This window comes from Lissotriton helveticus, chromosome 1_1 (genome assembly GCF_964261635.1).
Source record: "Lissotriton helveticus chromosome 1_1, aLisHel1.1, whole genome shotgun sequence".
In the NCBI taxonomy this organism is placed as follows: Eukaryota; Metazoa; Chordata; class Amphibia; order Caudata; family Salamandridae; genus Lissotriton; species Lissotriton helveticus.
This window is the reverse complement of record NC_136057.1, coordinates 357439696-357453680: the sequence shown is the minus strand read 5'-3', so window position 1 is coordinate 357453680 and position 13985 is coordinate 357439696. Positions and strand designations below refer to the sequence as shown.

Below are 13985 nucleotides of genomic sequence, written 5' to 3'. Positions count from 1 at the left end.
ATACATCTCTATCATCTGAGTCCCTTTAATGATCTCTGACCACAAGTAACAAGGTAGGCTTCTGCTGGTTTATTAGGTGTATATTCAGTTAATGTTAATTGCTTCAGTAAATATTCATATGCGTGCTCCACCAGGAGCAATGATGATATCCTAAGCTCAGCCACCCTCACTGGGCCAGAACAGTTTAATATATTAAACATTCCACTACACATTCCATCGCTCAGCCAGGATGCTTGAATTTATACAGCATGCACAGTATTCACATCATGACCAGATTCCGGACACATTCCTTCTGACAGAAAAGATAGCCAGTGCACCACCCCAAGCTGCCATTGACCTTCCCTGGAGCTTTCACTGGACCCTTCAGACCCCCTTGAGTTCCTTCCCTGTTCTTCTAATGCAGCTGCACTCCCAAATACAACCATAGTACGAGTGCCAGTATTGCTTCACTCCCCTCTTTTCACCTACATAGCACTTTCAAGGATCACACAAACACTCCAAAGTATATATTGCAGCCCCCATTGCCCCACAGCTCACTTCAAGACCTATTTTGATGTTAAACCTCCACTCATAATGTTTTCTAGCACCCTTGTCCCCTTCCGTCACAAAAGACTGCCATGAAGCGGCATATTCTGCTGCTCTCTCTAGTCTTTTTATTTATTTGAATCTCATCGCACTCCTGGCCCCTTTTAAAGGTTTCTCGTGACATGCCTTTCATTTTCAAGAGGTAAAAAGAAGAATGCAGATATGCTTCCTTGAACAAAATATGTATTCACCATAGTCCTGTTTGAAACGGGGTCATAGGTTGATTATTTCGTCAGGTGTTTCGTGCTCCTTGTTTGGACTCTTATGCCAAGGTTAAATGATTTGCGAGAGATTTGAATTGAAATTCAAATCCCCAATAATATCTGAATGTAGTCGTAAATTCACTAACACCTGCATAAATCATGCCCAATATTTACGTGTTACACAGAGTCGGTGGTACAGGCATCCCCTTATGGATGGAGAGCGCAATGACCCTTTTACCATGGTGAACTCCTAATTCTTGGTTTACTGTTAAATGTTCTTGCTATAACTATATAGTCTAGTCGAAATGACACAAGCACATCAGACTGACCCAACCGACATCCAGAGAATTTTGTTTGTCATAATAAAATAAGACCCAATCAAGAGCTTTGTCCGCCTTCCTATCCAAAGCTGAAGAAGTTCTACCTGTGTATAACACTTTTTCAACGGATCGGATTACTAAAACGTGATTCCATATCACAGACTTGACTTAAATGTGGTTTACAGACTATTCACGTCGGTGCAATGTTTTCCAGGTAGGGACCAGAATTATCAAAAAAAAATAGGAAAACCATTGCATTTTCTGTTTTTCAGGAACTGAGCAGTCTGTACCCGTACCTCACCTGGACAAAGAGGTTCTGGACAAAGTCAGAGCAGAAATTGAAGAGGAGCTGAAGCACCTAGAGGAAGAGATTTCTGATGGTCAGTTTCTTTTTGCACGTTGCATATTGTTTAAAGCCCGGTGACAAGACTAGCAGTTTCTAAGCAGGCCACTAGAATTCCATAAGATGTTATGGTTAGAAGTGTAAAAATTGTTCAATTCAGTCCGACATAATTGAATGCATTTTCAAAAAACAGCTAATATTAGACTTTGTTTCAATGGCGTTTGGTCCATGAGCTACTCTTTGCCAAACTGCAAGTCAGGCAGCTTAACCTTCCTGAAATTTGTCTTAGTTGAAGCACACAAATCCTGCATTGCATGCTTTTTTTCATGAGACATATCTCGTCCTGCCACTTTTTATCTTGTACACTGCCCAGGCTTCTCCAACGACGAGCTTGTGATCTACTAGTAGCTCTAATAATAAAAATCACATTTATAAAGTGCCTGGTTACACTAGACTAGTGTGTCCCCGCTCTGTGGAACAAACTGCGCTAGGCATCTCAAGAGGGCAGGCTGAGACTGAACATAGCAAGGGGGGATCCAAACCGAGGGGAAGAGGTATGTTTTCAGTTCTTTACGGAAGGCCATCTCAGAGACCGCCAGCCGGAGGCTGTGAGGAAGTTTATTCCACTCCTGAGCTGCCAAATAGTGGAAGGAGAGGCTACCCATCCTTACTCTCCTAATGGTGGAGACTCACACCTGCCCTGTCCCGCTAGATCTTAGTTGCCGGGTTGGGGAGTAGGGAGTTAATAAGTCATGCAGGTAAAAGGGGCCCTTCCTTTGAATGATCCAATGGCTAACACACAGAGCCTTGAACAGAGCTCTCCCTGATTGGAAGCCAGTTTAGAGAGGCTAAATCGCTCTTGGAAGAGGCTCTTTTAGGAAGCATTACAATTAGACGTGCTGCTGCGTTCAGGATACGTTGGAGTCTCTGCATGCATTTAGCAGTTGCACCCAGGTACAGTATGTTCTCGTAATCCAGATGCGATGTCATCAGGGAATGCACCATGGTTTCCCTGCCTGCAATAGGAAGCCCATCTAGAGTTTTCCGGAGACCTCGCAGGATTCCAAAACAGTCGCCTGCCACTCGCCTGGTATGGTACTCGAAAGAGAGCTTAGTTTCCAACCATACCCCAAGGTTCCTAACCTGTTCGCAGGGTGTGGGGGTGGGTCCCAGAGTCCGGGGCCACCATGCTGACGACCATACTGATGGTGCTTTCCCTATCACAAGCACCTCGGTCTTGTTGGCATTCAGTTTCAGGCAGTTGTTAGCCATCCAAGATGCCAGTTCTTGCAGGCAAGTCACGAAATTAAAGGCTGCCTTATCCTTTGCTTGTGTGAGGGACACCACCAGTTGAGTATCTTCGGCGTAGGACAAAACATTAACCCACGAATCTTTCCGTAATCTCCGCCAAGGGAGTGTCGTAGAGATTAAACAAAGTCTGACTCAGGGAGGACCCCTGTGGCACCCCATGTTCCAACTTAATATCTTTAGAGTAGTTGGATCCCTGCGCCACCTGGAAGCTGCGCTCAGACAGGAAGTATTCCATCCAGTTCAAGGCACTACCTGCCACACCTCCTTTCCTAAGACATTGCAGCAGGGTGTGGTGGGCAACAGTGTCGGAGGCGGCCCTTAAATCTAATAGAATTAAGGCCGCCGTCTGTCCCTCGTCTATATATTTCCGAATGGTCTCTATGGACAGGAGCAGAGCCGGTTTGGTGGAATGTAGGGCCCGAAACCCCGACTGAGTAGGGTGAAGGATATTATGTTTGCAGATATTTACTACCTTCTCTGCAACTTTTGCAACGTATGGTAGCAGTGAGATAGGGCACAGATTATCCAGATCGTCCATACTAATATGAGGTTTCTTTTGTAGAGGTAGAACAACTGCCTCTTTCCATCTTTTTGGAACTATTCCTGAGGTGAAAGAGTGTCTCAATACTCCCTCTAAGCACCTTAGGGGAACCGGGATCTCTGGGTGAACCAGACTTGATGCTGATGACTATCTTATTGAGAATCTCCGGGAGAGGAATGACAAATTTGGCCAGGCGCTCTGTCTCCAACATGTGGACAAGTGAGTAGCTCTCTTGTGTCCAGCACAGTACTCAATTAGAAGCTTTACTGTAACTGAGTTTATATACGCTGACCAAAATTCAAACTGCCTATTCTAGAAAACGAGTGTACTTACAGAACTCATGCACCAATGGGCAACCGCTAGTATTTGAGTGATAAATCATGTGGCATTTGGCAGACAAACTAATAATGTTATTACCTTGCTGTCAGGAACATTTCAACTACGGCTGTTATGCAGTTCGCATACTGAGACATTCCAAATTGAGTAATCCTGTATTGCATTACTGCTGGCTGCCCTGCCTCATGAACTAAGGGGATCACGCCCTTCATATGGTGGCTTCGACTGTAATCTTGTCTGATGTGGTCACTGTTACAACAATAATAATGTTAGTAGCTTGGAATGATTTTCATAAGTGGCTCTTATTACAGAAAAGGTTGGAGACCCTTGGCCTAGCTGGTGGCAATCCTAACATGCAGGAATAACTTGAATGTTTGTTTTTTTTTTAACCCTGTGGGCGAAAGCTACTTGCCAACAAACGTCTTTGCTAATTACCAAGTCAAGTGGCAGTTTGCCTTCAGTTATGTGAACGACAGTGCCTTTGAAATGAGTTCACACTTTTTGATTCTCTCTCTTCACGAGCACTCTGAAGCCTGTTATTAATTTCTTGTCTCCCATTTTCGGATTATGTTTCCTGTGTGGAGATTTAGGAGTACATAGCTAGGAAGCATAAAAGTTCACTCACCTCTGGTGAGTGCGCTGTTAAATGTTTTCAGTCCCAACCTAAGTGGGAAATTAGTTTTTTCATAAACATTGTGTACCAACCATCTGGGAAGGCATGGGGGCATCAGACTGGTTGGTACAGTCCCTCAAGGGAAGCCAGGAGGTCTGTCACAAACAGAGGCACATGCATCCAGCAGCCTTTGTGCCTTTAAAAAAGTATTCCTTTGTACCAATATGCCTTGCGCTTTATCCTCTACTGGTGCATCCCTTAAGGCGCATTTCTCTTCTAAAGGTACTAGAATGCCTCAGTCAAAGATAGCCTTTGAGGCAAATTCTATTGTGACAATGCAGACGTTTTCAAAGTGGTTTTATCAAATCTGTTGCAAATCAAAGCCTAAATCCAAAGTATTACAGCTAGGGCTACCGGCTCTATGGTATTTATGTTTTTTTTAACATATGTCTGTATTTATCCATATTTATTTTTTGGCCATTTTATCTGTATTCATCCATATTTATTTTGTGTTTTGCGTATAAATGTAGTTGTTAAACTGTACATTTCCATATTTAATTAAATGATAGGCATGCAGTCATACTTTGATGTCTGTTGTGTTTTAGTTGTTTAAGTTGCCAAATAATACATAACCGTACACCCACTGGCAAATATTAGCATTATGCCACAAATGTATGTTGACACATGCAGTTATTTAAAGACATTTCATCCTGGTTTTTTTTATTTCCCAAGCTGCCCATCTGTTGGGCTATATAATTAATGAAAGACAGCACAAAGTCACTTAAAAGAAGCACATTTTCTGTATTTATCCACTTTTATAAATAAATGTTGACAGAAAACATGTTGTTTTCTGTCTGTATTTATCTGTAAAAACTGAAAACAAGGGGCCTTAATTAAAGCCCCACACTTGGACGTAAGGGTTTTGTCTTAGATTGAGATGGGCTATCAGTTTGTCAGTGGTTCAATGATTCTGTACTCACAGACCCCCAGTTCCACCCAGTGATCTGTATTTGGGTTGTTCAATAAGATGTCAGCTGACCAGTCTGCTCACAAAACTTACTCATCAAGATTCTTGTCTGTATTGCTGGTGATAAGGCCCAGCAGTCCCACAGTCTTTGTTGGAGCATGCGCTTCATATAGTGAGGCCTTATTCCACTTGGAGCCATGGACTGAAGAGCTTTCACCCAGGGGACTAGGGTGGTTTTCCTGATGAGCAATACAACCATTAGTCTTCTCAGAAGTGATTCTCCGATTAAAGTTCATAAAATTACCGAGATATGTGCTTTCGCCTCATGGCCATGTCCAATTCTGCAGTGCCAGCTCATCATTTTGTGCATATGACAGAGTGCCACCTTTGGTTCCCAATACCATCATCTGGTGTGTCTGCTTTGCAATGAATCCTGTTAACTTATGGTTCACTGGGCTCCATTGTTTTTCCCTCTTTTTACTCCTTAGAAAGGCTTAAACTTACACAAGTTCAGATATATTGTCAAAATCCTAGCCTCTACGAGATCACTTTCAAGGTTTCAGTTCAGAAACTTTTAGCAACCTTTACAATCCCTATCTTCCTGTGAAATATCTGATACTGCTTATGACTGTGGTATAGACTACGCATGCCTGCTCATATGCACCACTTGCCCATTCTCACCGTCTTTCCTGCTGCTTCGTAGAGACTAGGACGAGGAAGGTGAGGACAAAAATTAATTTCTAAATTAAAACTCTTAAGAGCATTTTTCGAGACATTTTGGTCTGAATGGGTTGAGAGGAGGGAAGTAGCAGATCTGTCCCATTTTTCTGGGATGAAATCTTTTTGGAGCTGCAGCCCAACTCCCTGGCACAATCATTTTGTAGTGATTCCCCATCTGGGCCTGCTTTGGCTCCTCCTTAGTTTTTGCGTTTTAGGATGCCTCCACTTGCTTTGCAATATCCACATATAACACATTAGTTTTTGCAATATCATTCAGAAAATATGCTGTACGTGTTGTTTGTTATTCAGGGACTCTTTTAGGGACTCTGCACATTTTGTACAAGGTTTCTTGGAATACATAACATAGTGTACTATTTTCTTTGCTCGTTCAGCAATGGTTCCTAATGTTTAGATATAACCTACTCGCACATCTGGCTCTCCAGCACAATATTATTATCATATAAACTGTGTCCCGTCCCCTGGGGGCCAGAGAGGAGAATTCCAACAGAGATTACTGTTCTGAAACGACAGCAGTGCCAGATATGAAACCCTGCATAAATTAATCTTACACTTGTGATGCAGACTACCTAACTGCATACACCAGGTATGAGGTGCTTGGTCAATCCCAGAGACTGCAAATATATCTCTCTGCTCCTATAATAATAGTAGACGTAGACCGATATATAATTTGCTATTTGTGCGGTTTGTTTTATATTCCCTGTTAGAAATGCTAATTACGTTGTTTAGTTGCATCTGCCTAATGATCGCAGCACATCTGCTTCATAATAGACCTCAATAATGTCAATAAATGTATTGTAAACTTGCTTTGTGTCTTTTTTATGTTTACTATGGGCATGCAGGGGTGATCGGGGAGTAATGAAAAGGGAGGACCGGTGTCCACAGTTCCCTTGGGGACTAGAGGGTCATGATCGAGGTTGCAGAAATCATCTGTTACTCTGGAAAGGTCAGGAGATTAGACATGGCCCTGTGAGCTAGCCCGGATTGGGCTACAGGCACTGACGTTGTAGAGAGACTCCGTCCCTACACCCTGACATCCTGTTGTCCTAACACCCAGTTCTGCTTTACCAGCACCATCGGTGCAACAATTTTGGTTCCTGTATTTCTTATGAACATGAGTTTGGCATCCTCATCCCGATTTGTACAAGGACACCCTTTTGACTTGATTGACAAAAACGTGTTAAAAAAAACTTCTCTACAGTCAATTGACAGATTTTGATCCTACATTAGTAGGATTGAAGAACCGGGTTTTAGAACCCAGCGGAACGCCCAAAGTCTTCGGGTTCACCTGTCTTGGTATACAGAGACACAGAATACTTCTGGATGGCATCAAAGGTCAAATTTATTAGCTGCAGCTAGTAACAGTAAGCCCAGCAATACAACCCGGTGTACAAGTCAGGAGACTGCTCAATTTTCATAGAGCAAGACATCACTTTTTATCCACATTTTGCTCATTATGAATGCTCACCCACTGCGACAAACACTGACGAATGAAATACATTTTCCCACACATTATCACATCGTAAAAGCTCGATTTACATTGTACCAACCCACAAGTTAATTATTAGGAATGTCCCAAATTAGATTTCTACAAGCCGGACAAACCCATAATTGAAAGCACTACCCATGTAATGAAAAGTCATAAGAAAAAGAAACAGTTCAGATGCTGAATAGGATAAGATATGTACAAGAGAACTAAAGTTAACGATATCCTGAACATTGATTGGCAATCTCAGACAACGATCAGCCAGGGAAATTGGCTTCGCAAAGGGTCAGTTTCAGGTGACTGGGTCAGCGTCCTGCAGTTCACGCTCAAGTCAGAAAAGGTCTAGTTAATGCGTACATGAACAACGAAGCCCATGCAACTTTGTTCGTTCGGTTACCTCCACGGGCCTACGTGAGGGCAACACAAAATGGCGTCAAGAACAACTCGAACAAAATGGAGTCTGGTTCGAGAATCACAGAACCTCAGACCCTCCTTTTGCCATTACGTAGGCAATAACCTAAACTCATGTCAATCTGAATCCAGGTCTATGTCTATTCTCATCAGGTCATCAAGGTGTTGCTGTAGCATCATCTTATTATCCTTCACTTCTATTGGGACAGGTCTTCTCACACACATCGTAGCACAAAGACTACAAATGGCGGTACCACACTGGATGCACAAACAACACGAGAAAAGGATAGCTAAAGCCATACCAAGGAACATCAGAATCTTCCATCCCCAGCTGGACAACAGTCCCCAAATCCATCCTGTTAATGACCAGTTCCCTTCGTCTACATGTATAGACTCAGCAGACTTATATAACTTTGAGATGGCTTGGTACACTGTCGGGGCATTATCTGGTATGAAAACACAGCAACTAGACCCGTCAATTTACATACCCCACCTCTATCTGCAAGTATAATATCTAAAAAAAAAACGGTTTTGTATCGTCATAAGACGATCCGCCTGAAGCTCAGCTGTAATATTGCTAAGAGCACCTGCAGTTTCATTTATAGTGGCCTCAACCACTCTCGTAAGCTGTCGAATATTCCTACTATTGGCCATAGGACACCAAAAGGGCACGAAACCCTTGAAGAAGTCTCCAGCTTCTTGTGCGACAGTATCTTTCGCATCAATGACACCTCTACCATATCTTGTAACAGTAGTGTATGTAGGGGGAAGCAAAAATGCCACATAACATGTACCTGAGAAATCAGGTGGCAACCTTGTATATGCTCTATCATGACAAACAAAATATGTGCCTTTAGCTGGCACGAACGGTGGAGAATTCTGGGATGCATAAACATGTGTGAGCACACACACTCTTACCAAGCTGAGCTCTCGGATTCTGACCATTACCTTGCAGACAAAAATGACCTCGGTGGGGTACAACCCAAATAGGGGGAGACCTTTTTCGTCTCTCCTTCTCTGTCAAACTAATGCTATATCCAGTCTTGTTCCAACCAACATATGCTCGTACTTCATCCTTAGGGATAGCATTATACGCATCGATATCTCTGATCATATCTACTATTCTCCAGTATTACATCTTTCATAGATTCACATGCTTGTATCTTCCCTGTCGTCATGGTGGGAGTCTCACGGTAACCGAATGACCAAAGCAGTATCATAGAGAAGAAAAACTGCATAGAAAAGCCCCTAGGGACTGTAGTATTTGGTAACCAGACCTCCTCATTGTTTGGTCCAAAAGTCAGCCAATCAGCATTGCTGCCCTGCCCTCACACTCCCCAGCAGAAGCTTCCTGCCTCAGATTTCCAACCGCCTTCGTGTGAGAAAGGAGTCTCCCTGAGCTTGCTCAGTTTTGCTGTTCCTGAGTGAACTATTGACCTTTTATATCTACTATCTTTTCATCTGGATTAAGGTATTGTGTGTACCTAATTTCTTTCATAATGGCTGAAAGCTCTAAGAAGAGGCTTTTCAGGCCTTGCAGATCCTGTGGAAAGGCTAGGCTTTTCTCTGAAGATCCTCACAAGGACTGCTTATATTGCCTTCATCCTAAGCATGTGGCCAAGGATTGTAAATATTGTAGAACCTTCTCTGCTAAAACTCTGAGGGACAGAGAGGCTCGTCTGCTGTTGTGGCTTCAAAAGAAGAAGGCCGCATCAGACTCAGATTCTGGGGAGGAATCTTCTAAATTAACACCTAAGAAGAGAAAGGCCTCACTTTCTGAGGAGAGGGTGGAGCCTAAAAAGGTTAAATCAAAGGAGAAAGTGGCGTCATCTCTCCCTCTTACTCCCCTCAAGAAACCGTCAGGTCAGAAAGGGGCAGGGTCTGCTCCGTCGACCAGTTCACTGGTTTCTGCTGCAAAATCTGTGGTAAAGTCTTCAGCCCCGTCGACGACGACTGTTTCGACGACGGTGGCTCCGTCGACGGCAGGATTTAAGGCGTCGACGACGAGTATGGCCATCCCGTCGACGAAGAAACCGTCGACGACGAAGACGTTGTCGTCGACGAAAGGCTCGACGACGAAGACGTCAACGATTCCGTCGACGGGGTGTCTCGTCGACGATGACTTTGGTGACGGCGGCTCCGTCGACGATGGCTATGTCGACAACGACACCGTCGACGACGACTGTAATTTCTACGGCAAAGGCTTTTAAATCGCCACAGTCAAAGACTATGATTTCTATTCGATCTTTTCAGTCGTCAAGGGGCTCAGCGACTATCAGCAAATCTGCAGAATTCACGGCGTGGACGCAGATTTCGCCTCTACCACCATCTTCTTTACTGGAACAGGATTCAGAAGGAGAGGAGTCGTCAGGTGCGGCCTACAGCCCCTCACAACTCAAAATAAAGAGCCAAGACACAGACGAGGAAGAGGTGTTTTCCTTCAAGGAGAGAGCTCAATCTACAAGATATGAATCTTTCCAGGAAACATGTAATTATAATGATGAGGACGAGCAGCAAGAAGAGTCGCGAGAGGAGTCGCGAGAAGAGTCTGTCTCCATACCTACTTCTCTTGTCTCTGACCTGAGATTCATGATTAATGACTATTATCGCCGTTTTCCGGAGGCAAATGCACCTCCGTCATCTACGCCGGTGGTTACATCACAACCTCCGAAGAACCATTCTACTCCTCAGGAGCAGGTGGTAAGGTCACCACCAGTGATAACAATCCGGGATGATCTGACAGAGTCTGATGATGATGATCAGCCTGAGGAAGATGAGCTTGTACAAGACTCTACTGGACAGGAATGGAATGAGTACATTTTGCCGTCGGCTCCTTCACCTATTCCGCCGCCAACCACTTCCCCTCCTCAGGACATTGGAGGTTTTCATGACATTATGGAAAAAGCGGCTAAGAGGTTTGATTTGGATATGGTGGTTAAAGAAACGGAATGTTTCTTATATGATTTTAAAGATGATGCCAGGAAATCTGCTCGCTCAATTCCGATTATCCCTCACGTTTGGGAAGAAGGCCTGAAAATTTTAAAGACACCCGCTTCCATCGCGGTTTCGGTTCCTAGAATCGAAAAGAAATACAGAGCACCGGAGTCTGCTGCGGCCTGTCTTATAGGACACCCGAGACCGGAGTCGGTAGTGACGCAGGCGGCGCAGAGGCACTCAAAGAATCCAGTTGCTACTTCATTGGTGCCGCCAGATAAGGAAGGACGGAGGATGGATGGGGCCGGGAAGAGGTTTGCGGTCATGGCAGCCTCTACGATTAAAGCAGCCAACGCTATGGCCCTTATTAGCCGTTTTAATAGGCCAATGTGGTGTGATTTGGCACACATTCTGTCTGCACTGCCGGATGATAAGAAGGAAGAGGCAGCGGCTATCCTTCGAGACGGGGTAAAGTCTGTGTCAGAATCTATTGACATTGCCATGGATGTATCCTCTATGGCGTTCAGGCAGATGGCAGGAGCAGTTTCGCTCCGGAGACAGGGTTGGCTAAAGGCAACGTCCTTTCGTCCGGAGGTGCAAGCAAAGATTGTAGACATGCCTTTTGATGGCGAAAATCTATTTGGAAAGCACATCGACGAGGCGCTGCAGGGTAATAAATCAGACACGGATACAGCTAGAACGCTGGGATCCCTTCAGCAAGGACGGTTCCAGTCCTTTCGTAAAAGAGGTGCAAGCGGTCAATTTAATCAGAGGTCTTCTTTTCAGACCAACAGATATCAACCTTTATAACCAACAAGGATTTAAGCAATACAATACAGGCAATCAGTACAGGACCTCCAACTCCTCTTACCAGCAGCAGTCTAGGGGCAGGTCCTCCAATAGAGGGAGGAATCAACAGTCTAACAAACGACAATGGTTTCAGGCAGGCGCTCCCCACACAGCAGATCCCGGAAAACGACCACTATCTGTCTCAATACTTCAACAACTGGATATCCATAACATCAGACAAATGGGTTTTGGACGTAATAAGCAGAGGCCATACCCTGGAATTTGTGGAAATGCCACCAGATCACCCCCTGGTGCACAGGCATCACCAACATCGTCAGGAGCTGCAAACGGAAGTCCTTTCACTATTGCAGAGGGGGGCTATAGAGGACGTACCTCAACAACACCGAGGGAAAGGCTTCTATTCGTATTTCTTCCTCATCAAAAAGAAACAAACTCTGAAGTGGAGACAGGTACTGGATTTGAGAGATCTGAACCAATACATAAAGAAAATTCCCTTCCGAATGCTTTCCTTGCAAGAGATCCTTCTAATGTTAAAAGAGAAAGACTACATGGCGTCACTGGATCTCATGGATGCATACTTCCATATCCCAATTCATCGGAAGCACAGGAAGTTCTTAAGGTTCGCTGTGGAGAGTCCGCCATTTCCAATTCAAGGTGTTACCTTTTGGCCTCAAATCGGCTCCGAGGGTGTTTACCAAATGCATGGCCCCGGTGGCGGCCCACTTAAGGTTGAAGGGGCATTGCATTTACCCATATCTCGACGATTGGCTGGTGACAGGACCATCATTCACAAGAGCCAGAGGGTCCCTTCAGTGCTGCATCCGCCTTTTCCCTCGGTTAGGACTAATAACCAACTTGGAAAAGTCTTCACTGATTCCAGCCCAGGGGATTCAATTCCTAGGGGCATGGATATGCACCAGGGAAACAAAAGCATACCCATCCGAGGAAAGGATGAGAAAAATAATAAGCCTTGCATGATCCCTTCAAACAAAAAGGTTCACTTCTGTACGGATGTACAAATCCTTGTTGGGGATGATGTCCTCTTGCATCCCACTGATTCCAAACTGCCGTCTTCAAATGAGACCCTTGCAGGAACATCTAGACGAGCAGTGGGTTCAGTCCAAAGGAACCTTCGAAGATCGGATTACCATCACTCAGCGTATGAAGGTGGCCATGTCATGGTGGAAGGTTCAGAAGAACTTGAATCAGGGTCTCCTCTTTGTGCCTCAAACTCACGAATATGTGATGACGACAGACGCTTCGTTGCAAGGATGGGCGCGCATCTCCAGGAGCTGGAGATCCAGGGCCACTGGTCAGAGTGGGAAGCACAGCTTCACATAAATCTGTTGGAACTCAAAGCGGTGTTTCTGGGGCTCCAAGCTTTCCTTCCCAGAATACAGAACTCGTCGGTGCTCATTCAGACGGACAGCACCACGACTATGTTTTATCTTCTGAAGCAAGGAGGAACAAGATCCAAACCTCTTTCGGCGCTGGCGCAAAGAATTTGGAAATGGCTGTTAAAACACAACATTTCTATTCGGGTGCAGCATATACAAGGCATCCTCAACACAAGAGCAGACGTCCTGAGTCGCACGACAAGTGTGCTGCACGAGTGGGAACTGAACGACACTCAGCTTCACAGAGTATTCCAAAGATGGGGCACACCAACGTTCGACTTGTTTGCAACCCGAGACAATTCGAAATGCGATCAGTTTGCGTCCAGGTACCCTCAGCGGGATTCCAAAGGAAATGCGTTTCACATGGACTGGACTGGAATGTTCGCTTACGCGTTCCCACCAATTCCTTTAATACCACGAGTGATTCGCAAAATGAGATCAGAGCCATGTCATGTCATTCTGATAGCACCAGCTTGGCCTAGGCAGTCATGGTTTTCAGATCTGCTGCAGATGTCAAAATGCAACAAGGTGCAATTCCCGACATTACAGAGCCTCATATCAATGAGCAACGGACAAATTCTGCATCCGGACCTACCATCGCTAAAATTATCCGCATGGAACCTCATGAGCGGGAATTTCAAGCCATGAGTATTCCACAAGACTGCCGACAAATACTTTCACAATCCAGAGCTATGTCAACCAACAAGACATACACAGCCAAATGGACACGCTTCTGTCACTGGTGCACTAGTCAAAGTCTACATCCATTGACGGTACCCCCAGAAGGTATTCTGCCATACCTGTTGTCGTTATCAAAAGCAGGTCTGTCTCATGCCTCGCTGAAGGTGCATTTGGCGGCGATTTCAAGATTTAGGAGAACGCCAGACGAGCCGTCTCTCTGGTCCCACAGGTTGATAAAAGAATTCGTTAAAGGGCTCTTTAGAGCTTTTCCACCCATTCTACGACCGCCAGTACCCTGGCATCTCAATA

The 13985-nt window shown here is 44.7% G+C and overlaps 1 protein-coding gene across 1 annotated transcript in view; it reads left to right on the top strand.

Annotated features, from left to right (window-relative positions):
- The window catches only part of BCL2L13 (BCL2 like 13), a 423025-nt gene that overhangs the window by 160873 nt on the left and 248167 nt on the right, over positions 1-13985 (top strand). The window contains exon 3 of the mRNA XM_078673632.1: positions 1381-1488. Within this exon, the coding sequence (XP_078529758.1) occupies positions 1381-1488 (108 nt within the window). The remainder of the gene's footprint in view (positions 1-1380; positions 1489-13985) is intronic.